General features: G+C 36.5%; 1 protein-coding gene and 2 long non-coding RNA genes across 4 annotated transcripts in view; 2 read left to right on the top strand and 1 right to left on the bottom strand.

The window, feature by feature from the left end:
- Nucleotides 1-2,104, top strand: part of LOC147844461 (uncharacterized) — a 49,958-nt gene extending 47,854 nt beyond the window's left edge. Inside the window, exon 3 of the long non-coding RNA XR_015492132.1 lies at nucleotides 1,430-2,104. This is a non-coding gene — a long non-coding RNA (uncharacterized LOC147844461). The remainder of the gene's footprint in view (nucleotides 1-1,429) is intronic.
- The window catches only part of LOC147844459 (uncharacterized), a 155,530-nt gene that overhangs the window by 106,006 nt on the left and 36,772 nt on the right, over nucleotides 1-12,752 (top strand). The gene's annotated exons all lie outside the window — the stretch shown is intronic.
- ap2b1 (adaptor related protein complex 2 subunit beta 1) overlaps nucleotides 4,133-12,752 on the bottom strand; it is a 69,381-nt gene continuing 60,761 nt past the window's right edge. For both annotated transcript variants that reach the window (XM_087251357.1, NM_199919.2), the window contains 1 exon segment: nucleotides 4,133-5,322. In XM_087251357.1, the coding sequence (XP_087107483.1) occupies nucleotides 5,248-5,322 (75 nt within the window). In that variant the 3' untranslated portion in view covers nucleotides 4,133-5,247.

Raw genomic sequence — 12,752 nt, 5'->3', positions numbered from 1 at the left:
GCTTGAAACCAAGTTTTATAAAGTAAACTTGACTAATAACAGTTAATAATAAATTAATTTGACTTAATTCCATGAAATATACTTATAAATTTACTTTATTTTTTACAGATAAAAGTTCGTGTCGGTTAAAAAAAAGAAGTCACGATAAAAGAAAACACAGGACCCATGCGTACGTGTTAAGATTACATTAAAAAAATACAAATCTACACATACAGGTCTTGTCCTACTATAAGCTTTAATGACTAAATGTTAAAGCGGCTTGCCATATAGCTGTCAACAGCATATCTGTCTCCTTGCGTAAACAAGCAGCTCGTCATGCGCGGTAAATACCAGAGTAAATACCAGCACTCTGAAGAAGAGCATGCGTTAAGAAAACTCCTCACTGACATCCTGAACGTGGACATATCCACTTATACCTTCTTCAACCCGGCGACCGCTCTGCAGAGGTGATCTTCAGTTCATTTGCGTGACTCTGTCGTAATCGACTATTGTCATCACTTTCTGAAAACGAATGCATGCTGTATCAACCGACGGTCGGTCACTTAGCAACCTCGTCTTTTCTATTCTGTTGCTAAGTAACCACGTGGTTCTTACCTGTTCGCTTCACGTCACCCGTACAGTCGGCAGCTGTGTTGTGTTTCCAGGTGAGACAGATCCGCGCTGCTTGTGGTTCCTAATTATTCCCATTTATTCAGTTAATCACTTCCATCTTCTGCCATTCCCCCCTTTCAGACTGAAGAATAGCGATTTAAAATGCCACAAGGGAGAGAGCTGGTAATTGTTAAAAAGGTTTCTCTTGCATTTGGTTAGTCGTTGAAAAGGTTTAAAACTACATTCAGTTAAGCTTAAACAAAAGCAGAACTGCACAAAAGTTTGATTCAAGGGTCTTCATGCAAAATTAAAATGTCCAAAAAATAAATAAAAGGTGTATTTTTAATGCAGAATATTAAAGAATATATATTTTTTAGCTGAAACTGTGGTTCTTTTTGATGCATAAAATAATGATGAATGTAAGTAGCAGTACTACACTACCTAGCAATTGTCTTTTCGCCTATCCAAGTTTTAGGAATAACAAGTAATAACTTCTAGTTGGTCATTTGGTGTCAGAAGTGGCTTATATGAAAGGCAAAGGCCTCTAGATTACACTTATTTTACTAAAATAAAATATGATCATGCCTTGATTTTTAATTATTTAATTAGGACAAGAGATCTGACTTTGTTTAGACAAAAGAAATAATGTCCAGTATTGTGTAAGACTCCAATGAGCTTGGAGAACTGCATCTATACATCTCTGCAATGACTCAAAAAACTTATTAATAAAGTGATCTGGAATGGGAAAGAAAGCGTTCTTGCAGGACTCCCAGAGTTCATCAAGATTCTTTGGATTCATCTTCAATGCCTCCTCATTCATTTTACCCCAGACATGAAGCAGGATGTCTCTGTACATCGCTGCATTCATCTTTCCCTCTATCCTGTCTAGTCTTCCAGTTCCTGCTGCTGAAAAACATCCCCTCAGCATGATGCTGCCACCCCCATGCTTTACTGTAGGGATGCTATTAGCCTGGTGATGAGCGGTGCCTGTTTTTCTCCAAACGTAACGCCCGGCATTCACTTGAAAGAGTTCAATTTTATTCTCATCAGACTAGAGAATTTAGTTTCTTGTGGTCTGAGAGTCCTTCAGATGCCTTTTGGCAAATTCCAGGCAGGGAGTGGCTTCCGTCTCGCCACTCTGCCATACAGGCCTGATTGGTGGATTGCTGCACAGATGGTTGTCCTTCTGTAAGGTTCTCCTCGCTACACAGAAGAACACTGGAGCTCAGACAGAGTGACCATCGGGTTATTGATCACCTCACTGACTAAGGCGCTTCTCCCCCGATCACTCAGCTTAGATGGCCAGCCAGCTCTAGGAAGAGTCCTGGTGGTTCCAAACTTGATCCATTTATGGATGATAGAGGCCACTGTGCTCATTGAAACTATCAGAGCAGCAGAAATTTTTCTGTAACCTTCCACAGCCTTGTGCTTCGAGACAATCCTGTATCTGAGGTCTACAGACAATTCCTTTGTCTTCATGCTTGGTTTGTGCTTTAACATGCACCGTCAACCCTGGGAGCTTATATAGACAGGTGTATGCCTTTTCAAATCATGTCTGATCAAATGAATTGACCACAGGTGAACTCCAATTACGCTGCTGAAACATCTCAAGAATGATCAGTGGAGACAGAATGTAGCTGAGCTCAATTTAGAGCTTCAGGGCAAAGACTGTGAATACTGATGTACATCTGATTTTTCAGGTTTTTGATTTTTAATTAATTTGCAACAATTAAAAAAAAACTTTTTTCCCATTGTCATTACGGGCTATTGTGTGTAGGATTTTGAGTAAATAAATGAATTTAATTAATTTTGAAATAAGGCTATGACATAATTTTTTTTTGTTTTTTTTAAAGTGAAGCGCTATGAATACTTTCCAGACGCACTGGATACCAACCCTAAGCCCTAACTACTTGTGGTGTAAGTCCCTCAATTGGACAGTTAAAAAAGTTCAAATGTGCCAATAAATATAAGACAAATGTACATAATTATTAGTAAATAAGACGCAATAGCTCTTGAATATTTTTTTAAATGCTTTACAATTACATGTCTTATCTGAATTGAAAAAGTCTTGTTGGAGCCTCATATTATTTTTGCTCTTCAGTGAGTTAAGAAGCACTTGGACTGGATGGATGGGTCTCTAGATGTGTTCAAACTCTACAAGCAACAAGCTCTTTTGTTGTGAGCATCTGGGGGGAAAAGCACAGCTATAGGAGAAATGATGCACAACACCCGAAGACTCCAGTATGACCCGTAAGTACACAAGTAAGTAGAGCGTACACCATTAGAAATTGCTCAAATGGATCTCAAAACTGCACCTCGAATGCTCTCATAAATCTTTTTAGAGTGCACAAGGTAGAAGAGCTGTTCAGTATTCAGTTCAGCACTATTGCAGACCTGAGTGATTACGATACGCCTGCGTCATGTCCAGCTCTGAGCGAACACATCATACCATCACAGACTTGCTCAAACACATTTTTAAATCGATGCTGCTGTCGATGTAGTAAGGCCCCCTATAAACAACACTTGTGTTAGATACAGTTGAAACCAGAAGTTTACATACACTCTAAAAAATGGAACATAATAATTTTTTTTTTTTAAATGTCGAATGGTAAATCATACTAAATGTTTAATGTTTTAGGTCAGTTAGGATTACCTAAATCATTTACATTTGCTAAATGCCAGAATAATGAAAGATTTTTTTTTTTTGAGAATTTCTCAATTTCTAGACAGTCAAAAGGTTACTTACATTTCCTTGCTCTTTTCTTGGCTTTGCTTTTAAACTGTATAACTCTGGTCAAATGTTTTGGATATCCGTCCACAAGCTTCTCAAAATAGTTTAAAGGAATTTTGGCCCGTTCCTCCTGACAGAATTGGTGTAACTGAGTCAGATTTGTTGGCTGTCTTGCTGGCACAAGCTTTTTCAACTCTGCCCACAAATTTTCTATAGGATTGAGATCAGGGCTTTGTGATGGCCACTCTAAAAAATTCACTCTGTTGTCCTTAAAGCACATTTTAACTAATTCGGCAGTGTGCTTAGGGTCATGGTCTGTTTGGAAGACCCATTTGTGGCCAAGTTTTAATTTCCTGGCTGATACCTTGAGATGTTGTTTCAGTATTTCTACATAATGTTCTTTCTTCATGATGCCATCTATGCTGTGAAGTGGACCAGTCCCTCCTACAGCAAAACAGCCCCACAACATGATGCTGCCGCCCCCATACTTCACAGTTGGGATGGTGTTCCTAGGCTTGTAAGCTTTCCCCTTTGTCCTCCAAATGTAACACTGGTCATTATGGCCAAACAGTTCAATCTTAGTTCCATCAGACCACAGGACGTGTCTCCAAAATTTAGTCTTTGTCTCAGTGTAAATTAGCAAATTGTAATCTGGCTTTTTTTTTTTTTGTTTGGTGATTCTGGCTTGTTGATTTTGCCATGTTGTCACAAAAGCGAAAATGATTTCTGAATGTATAAAGACAAATTTAATACTACAGTTTGTTAAAAGAATTTGCGAAATTTGCACGTATTACAGAACGACAAACATCATTTTGGGGAGGCCAACACTGCTGACTTTATTCGGAATCATAACGATCCATAAAATAAATCATGGAAAAAAATGATCAGACTTTATTTTTTGTTGCATTTCAATACTAGGATGATCTGACTGACAATAGAAATGTTTTTCATTAAAACTCAACATTTTGCACATATAAAGGTTACCCTATTAATACTCCACCTTATTACACAAGGGTTCTACTGGCAGATGTTTATTAGACGCTGCTCACATGCAGGTTCACACAGGCACATTAGCAACAAAACATTCACATTTAAATCACCAGCACCACCTGAAAGACTAATAAAGTGATCCATCTATTTCATCGGATATTATTGATGTCTATTTAGAATATATTGCATCCCTACATTAGTGTATTAGTTTTAAACCAAAAGCTGAGCGATGTTTTATGTATTAATGTAGAACGTTACACCAAAGGGACCAAAATATTAATGCACAAATCTCACAAGCACGATATATCACAAATGAATGGACTCAATCTGGGAATGAATATCAGATGACCCACTTACACAAGATCAATCGATAGAAAGTCGGTTTTCTGCTTCACGTTAGGTTGATTTATAGCAGTTGAAACCATCGGAGACGTTGATGGAGTGTTGACATGTTGGTGAACGATTACACGAAATGTTAAAAAAAGGAATGTGACGTTTTTTTTATATTGGTCAAAAAGCATGCGAGGCTACTATCAGATAGCTAGCATGTACTATTAAGCGTTTTCATTTTGGCTAACATCGGGATATAGTGGTCTTGAAATGAAAATACACTCGCATTACGTTTCTAAATATTCCACGCACGTTTTTTTCCTGTTCGTACATGATAATGGCATGTGAAGGTGAACGCATTCAAACAATTGAAAAGAACGATAGAAATCACATGGGAGCTGTGTTGCCAAATCCCCACTTTTTTTTCAACCACATCGAGACATTTGGCAAGAACAGAACTTTGCAGGGCACATCGAGTAAAACTGGTACCTATGGATGGAAAACAACGGCAGAAAATCATTGGAGAGCAGGATTCTATGCCGGTGGTGGCGGCGGCTGGGGAAGAAGAGGTGTGTGTAGAGGAAGAAAAAGGACAAGAGAGACGCTCAGTTCTTCAGAGTGGCATCGTACATCTGGTACACGTACTGAGAAACCTCTGGAGCCCTGCACTTCAGAGACAGCTGGAAGAGAAAGATGAGATATTAGTAACGTTAATTGTGAAGCGCACGGATAAAGAGAAGAACAAATCAACACTCAATACTATGATTACAAGTTAATTACATGGAGAAACATTTAAACCAAACACTGAATTTAATAATTAATATTAGAAACATTTACTTTTCTTTTGCTTAGTTGCTTATTTATAAGGGCTTACCACAGTGGAATGAACTGCCAACTATTGCGGCATATGTTCTACACAGTGGATTTTTTGACAATAAAACCACACATTGTTTTATGTATAGCAGGCCTAATTAATCAGTTTAAAAATATTTTTATGCATCGATGCAGAATCAGCATCAATACACATGATTAAAAAGATTCCACAGCACTTTTTTATATTACAGATTTTGAATTGAAACAGCTTGTGATGCTAACAACGAAAATCATAAACAGAGGGTTAACAAACTCCAGGGTAAGGCTAATATATGCGCTGCCCTTTAATGCATTTAAAAAGATTTGCAACCGACCAAGAAGAGGTTTTAAGAAAAGCACAGCCCATCAACAAATGTCTATTATATTCAACACGTACATTAAGTTATTTTATTAAACTCACTCACTGATCTACACTACCGGTCAAAAGTTTGGGGTCAGTTATTTATTTTCTTCTTATTAATTTTATTTAATAATTTAATTATATAATTAATTAATAAATATATAATTTATTATATTTTAAAAACAATTGTTAAATATTTATTTTTTAAATATTTATTTATTACTTACTTTATGCAGTTTTAAGTAAAATGATTACTACCTGTTTCTTTTATTACTATTACCATTAATAATAACAATAATAATATTTAATATTAGAGCGATTTCTGAAGGATCATGTGACTCTAAAGACCAAAGTAATAAAGCTAAAAATTCATCATTAAAATCACTGGAATAAATATAATTATAAACTACTTTTAAACAGTTATTTTATAGCGCAATAACATTTCACAATTTTACCATTTCTCCTGTATTTTTGATTAAATTTTTGAATTAAAGTTTTGGTGAGCAGGAGAAACTTATTTTAAAACATTTTAAAAATCTTACTAACCCCAAACTTTTGCCCGGTAGTGTATGTTATAATAATAATAATAATATTATTAATAATAATAATAATAACAACAGCAATAATAATAATAATAAGATAAATTGTATATATTATATTATATTATATAATTATATTATTTTATCTATTAATGGTAGCCTTTTGTCTAACAAACAAAAATGCGTTTGGCATGGCAGTCAATATAAAAATTAGCCACTGCCCTACCCTATGCAGCAAAATCCTCCTTTTAGACCTGGCATTAGAAGTGTTGATATTTTCTTTGTTGTTAAATTGCAAAAATCTGACAAGAATCTGAAATCATTCTCTTTTTCATGAGGCCAATTGACAACCGAACGTGTAATTCAGCAGTAAATATTTGACCTTTGAAATGTAAAAGCCCAAACGATTGCCTAAACAAGATTACTACACTACAGACAAGACTACGTTACAATAAATGAAACAACCAATTTAATGCTGAAAACAAGTCAAACCAGTGTAATATATTATTATACCTCTCTCTTAATACTCATTTGTCATTTTATTACTTATGTTCTTGACCAGCAAATCAGAAAAGTCCGCTGGCCAGCAGGAGTTTTGGTTTGGTTTTCAGAGCTGCTGCGAACTCCAGTCAAAAACAGTGCTTATTGGTGCGGAGTTGGACAGTTCCATTTTTGTGCTAAGGGGGACTTTAATTTGATTGACAAACTTACAATAGCTAAAGTGTACTGTTGTCATCAACATTAAATTACATTCATATTCTGCCTTACACCCTTTACATGTTTTCAAAGATTGCATTTTTTTTCTGTGCTGCTATCTCCGTGGTCTCTGGCCAGCCTTCCCCAGCCTTACACACGCTCTGCTTATGATGAAAATATTTTAGTTTTGGTAATAAAACTATCCATTAAGCTTATTTGGCTAATGGCATTTGATAATCTGCTTGCATGTCATTGTTTTACCTTGGTTTTCATGTCCCCTTGCAAGTAGAGGCGGGTGCCACTTTCTGGGTCGTGACTGGCCAGTCGAGACCATGACAACCCCAATGGGCTATTTACTAGATTTATGGATATGCTCCTGAACGCAATAATATGTGCAATGAGTGACCTGCTCTAAAGGTTTTGTCCTAGAGTTACAGCTCTGTTTTTTAATCAAAAAGCCTTGAGGACAGACAAATAAAGCACTTTTATTTTATTAATTATATTATTAATAGGCGCTTCTCTTAAAATGTTACTGTACTCCGACTGAACAAATATAAAAATCTCAGTGACTTTTCCTTCGATTGATTGTGACTCTCGGACCACCAGGTACATAATCCCATATACAGCAGGGCATGTACCGGTTAGCCCGACTTGAGGAATGTATTTCCAGGGGTCTCGGCTCCTGGCAGACTACAGCACTCCATCACTGGCTGTTCGGTCAAACTGCGCCGGCTCGTTGGAGTCCAGTTATCATCTGTTCAGATCGGAGCCACAGCTGCTGCCAGAATTACTGATGGCTGAAGTCTCATTAAAAATCAATTGTCTGGGATCAGGTAGGGTTTCTGATCGCGCTGAGCTGACCGGGGCCTCAGGGGGCCGCCGGCAATCAGGCTCAGCAGAGGTGGCCGAACAGATGCCTTCTAAATAATCAACTGCTAATCAACAGATTAATCTATTTAGGAGCTTCTTATTTAGGCCACCAACTTCTCAGCAGAATAACACAGAGTCCAAAGCTGCTGCAGCCAACCAGTCAGTCAGGATTGGCTTTGTTGTTGTTTTTGTCTCGGGGACTACAATGCATTTTGGAATTATCGAGCTGCAAAAAGAGAAAAATTCTCTCATGAATTATTTATTGAATCTTTCACAGCCTGTTCCATCAGATGCCATTTTTATTCTTTTTAAGCACCCGCCAAAACAACAGGATTGTGGGAAATCAGAGGCAGTGAACGAAACATCAGAGCTGCCTTCAAAAATAAAAAACAGTGTTCAATCTCTGGACATGCCCCGAGTCTGGATATGGCCTCATGTTATCCAGCTAGGGTTTCAAAACAGAAGAATCAAATGATGTTTGGGTTTTTTAATAGTTTGCGCATTTCACATTCTTCCATCGTGTTGAACACCATGACAAATTATTTCTATGGGAGTTTCATGCACTGCTATTAAAGAGATAGTTCACCCAAAATTTATTCTCCCTCATGTTGTTTTAAAACCTTTTTGAGATTCTTTAATGAGTTGAAGACAAAAGAAGATATTTTCAAGAATGCTGGTAGCTTAAACCTATTGACTTCCATAGTAATACTACAGTATATATATTTTTCAAAATGAGGGTCCATATTGACATGATAGCATCACACAGTTGCTGCAGATTTCTCAGCTGCACATCCATGATGCGAATCTCTCGTTCCACCAAAAATGCTCTATTGGATTGAGTTCTGGTGACTGTGGAGGCCATTTGAGTACAGTGAACTTATTGTCATGTTTAAAAAAACAGTCTAGGATGATTCACACTTTATGACATGGTGCTTTATCCTGCTAGAAGTAGCCATCAGAAGATTATGTGGTCACAAAGGGATGGACATGGCTGTGGAGTTGACACAATGCTCAATTGGTACAAATGAGCCCAAAGTGTGTCAAGAAAAAATTCCCCATACCATTACACTACCAACAGCAGCAGTCTGAACCATTGCTACAAGGCAGAATGGATCCATGCTTTCATGTTATTGGCGCCAATTTCGCAGCAGAAATTGAGACTCATCATACCAGGCAACGTTTTTCCAATCTTCTGTGGTCCAATTTTGGTGAGCCTGTGCCAATTGTAGCCTCAGTTTTCTGTTCCTAGCAGACAGGAGTGGCACCAGGTGTGGTCTTCTGCTGCTGTAGCCCATCCGCCTCAAGGTTGGACGTGTTGTGCGTTCAGAGATACTCTTCTGCATACCTCGATTGTAACGAGTGGTTATTTGAGTTACTGTTGCCTTTCTATCAGCTAGAACCAGTCTGGCCATTCCCCTCTGACCTCTGGCATCAACAAGGCATTTGCACCCACAGAACTGCCGCTCACTGGATATTTTGTCTTTTTCAGACCATTCTCTGTAAACCCTAGAGATGGTTGCGCGTGAAAATCCCAGTAGATTAGCAGTTTCTGAAATACTCAGACCAGCCCATCTGACACCAACAACCATGTCGTTTAAAGTCATTTAAATCACCTTTCTTTTCCATTCTGATGTTCGGTTTGAACTGCAGCAGATCATCTTGACCATGTCTACATGCCTAATTAGTATTTATATTAGTCAAATATTGTTTTGAGTGTGTGTTTAAGGCATTACAGGGAATTGTGCTGCAATACCGTCCTGTCAAACTTTAAACAAATTAAACTAAACTTTTATTAGACATATTAAACTTAAAATGTAAGCATACATTAGTATGTGTAAAGTTTTTAGTTACTGTATACTCTCAAAATCATTCCGCATAATTCTTTTTTGCAAAATTATAAATTATAGATGAATAGATAGATTATATTGATAGACAGAGATAAACTATTCACCTTATTCTTCACAGACGAGCGGGCGCAGTCATTTGAATCTTTTTGGCTCGAGACTTCCGGTCTCATTCACTTCCATTCATTTTTAGACATTAAAAACTGCTCGTTTCGCTGTTTGATGTTGCAAACTGATATTTCCTTATTATATTATTCTACTTGGTCTGTATAGTCATTCAAACATTTGTTTGTAGAGTAAGTAGTTTGACCGTTTTCTACCATTTATTATTTATAGTCATTTCTCCCATAGGCGACTGAATCGTAAGTTCTAAAACAATCGCGAAAACAGGCGCACTTCCGCATTTTAGAATAAGGTCAATAGATAAAGGGTATTATCCGATATAATCCGATTGTTATATTATGTATTATATTATTTTTAATGTGCTGCATAGTTACTTGTTACAATTATAAAAATGTTACAAATCATTCCAAACCCACATTATCACTGCCAGAGCTGCAGATGGCTCTGTCACAAGTTTGAATAAGCTGGCTCATTATTATTTAAACGATCAAAGACAGAGCTGTCTCTATATATCAAGATATCAAGGTAAGTTAAAAATAATATAATACACAAAACAAAGCAGTTTGAGCTATATACAGTTGAAGTCAGAATTATTAGCCCCCTTTTGATATTGTTTTTCTTTTTAAAATATTTCCCAAATGATTTTTAACAGAGCAGGGAAATTTTTACAGTATGTCTGATAATATTTTTTCTTTTCTTCTGGAGAAAGTCTTATTTCTTTTATTTCAGCTAAAATAAAAGCAGTCATTAATTTTTTTTAAATCTCCATTAAACAGAAATTGGGGGAAAAAATAAACAGCGGCGCTAGAAATTCAGGGGGGCTAAAAATTCTGACTTCAACTGTATATATATTATAAATTGAAAATCATGTTTTGTTTCGTTCTGCTCAATCACGTGCCCTAAAAAAAAAACTTAAATAAACAAAATGATGTCTTTTGATTGCTTTAACACAATACTCGTAGTTTTACTTTCAGTATTTGAGTAGTAAGTTTTAAAATAAACTACTTGCAATACTCAAGTACAAAATTTTTTAAATACTTTAGTACTTACACTTAAGTATGGTGCTTAAAGAGCACTACAACTTCACTTTTTTCATAGAGCACTTGTACTTTTACTTTAAGTCTAGGTCTCTAATACTTTTTACATCTCTGGAAATTAGCCACTAGTTGATATTGGGAATTGTTACCTAAACTAAAGCATTACTCAGATTTATGCAAATTTTTACTCCCTTAAAGTATTAGAAGAGCTACTGGATATATTAAACAATATTTTCATGTTTCATTCTTCAGACACTGCTTGTTTTTCTGTGTACACACTCTCTTAAACAAACACACATTTACACTGCATGCCAAGCAGCCAGTCGTGACAATATGAAGAGGGCTTTTCTGTCTAGCTTGTCATAAAGCCAGTTTTATCCCAGTGCTTTGTATTAGTTGACTAAGCATCAAAACTGCCGGATGCGGCGCAGTAATTTGTCAACCTCGCTTGCTCATATGATTATAACAAACCTCAGTCAAAATTTACATCTGGAGCTCATTAAACTCCAGCGTCAGGTTTTTTGGCAAGGAAAGGTTCGCTGCAGGTGCTCATCCTGCGTTCAGCGCCTCAGTGGGCATAAGACTGTTTGACCACTGCTGTTTGGCTTCACATGAATCATAAAACATGCATGTGTAGACCTTGAATGGATGATGAGCACTCGTTGCCATACTTTCCATCTCAATTTCAAAAAAAGCAAGCAGATTTGATGGGCGATAAGAGGTTTGTGAAGAACTGTTCATGCTTGAGAGTCGATGCTGCCCACGGGCTAATATGAATTATATAATAACACAACACATTTATATGTACCTGTACTAAAAGATATAGACATTCTGTTATGGAAAGTGATACAAAGTAACTCAAATCTATATCATAAATGTTCATATAGCAGTTGTCAGTGATAGAGTCGTCACAGCGCAATGCATTCTGGGTATTTAGGGGAGCCTGATTTCCAATGATCTCTATTGATTTATTGCATAGTTTATACTATAATATTACAATGAAATGGTCGACATTTTCTGTTATGATTTCCATAATTTAACAGTTTTACATTGTGCACCACTGGGTTTGTCCGACGATAGGCGCGATACATCAGTTGCATCTGTTTTCATTTTCCAATCAAATGAAAGCAGAGGCGGGGTTTTCGTTCTGATGACAGCTGTATATTTGTTGTCAAGACGACTACAGACACTTTTAAAGACAGAGGAGAGACTTGTGGTCCCTTTTTCGATTTATCCATAGACTTTACAAATCGTACATATAACAATATTATTAAATATTACACTTATAACAATATCAACAGCAACGCTCATGCACAATATGCAACCGATTCATTGGTTGCCTAGCGATATAAAAAGCGCAGCACACTTCATTTTCTTTCTTGTCAACAAAAAAGTATGCACGGTTCGCCTGGCGATCTCAGTACAGAAAAGTGTGTTCGGTGTGATCGGCCCCCTTAAAAGTGATACATTAAACCACAGGAATCATATAAATTGTTTTATAAAAGACAGATGCACTTTTTGTAGATTCAAGAACCATTAATTGCCATTACAAAGCTCTAAAACGCAACAAGATATTACTTAATTTAAGTCTGATTGTTTGTTTGAAAGTAGACAGGCATACATACCTAAAGTGAAAAAAACAACTTTTTGGTGTATCTAATAAAATTACTGTCATCATTTTAAAATTGTAACATTAAATGTCAAGAATAACTAGAATTTCCCAAGTAAAAGTTAACATATTTACACATTTATTCAGGTAATAAATGAACTGAATGGAAAGAGTTAAAT

This window comes from Danio rerio, chromosome 5, assembly GCF_052040795.2.
Source record: "Danio rerio strain M-AB ecotype USA chromosome 5, GRCz13ab, whole genome shotgun sequence".
Taxonomy (NCBI): Eukaryota; Metazoa; Chordata; class Actinopteri; order Cypriniformes; family Danionidae; genus Danio; species Danio rerio.
Note: the sequence above shows the minus strand (reverse complement) of the source record. Positions and strands in the feature narration are given on the sequence as shown.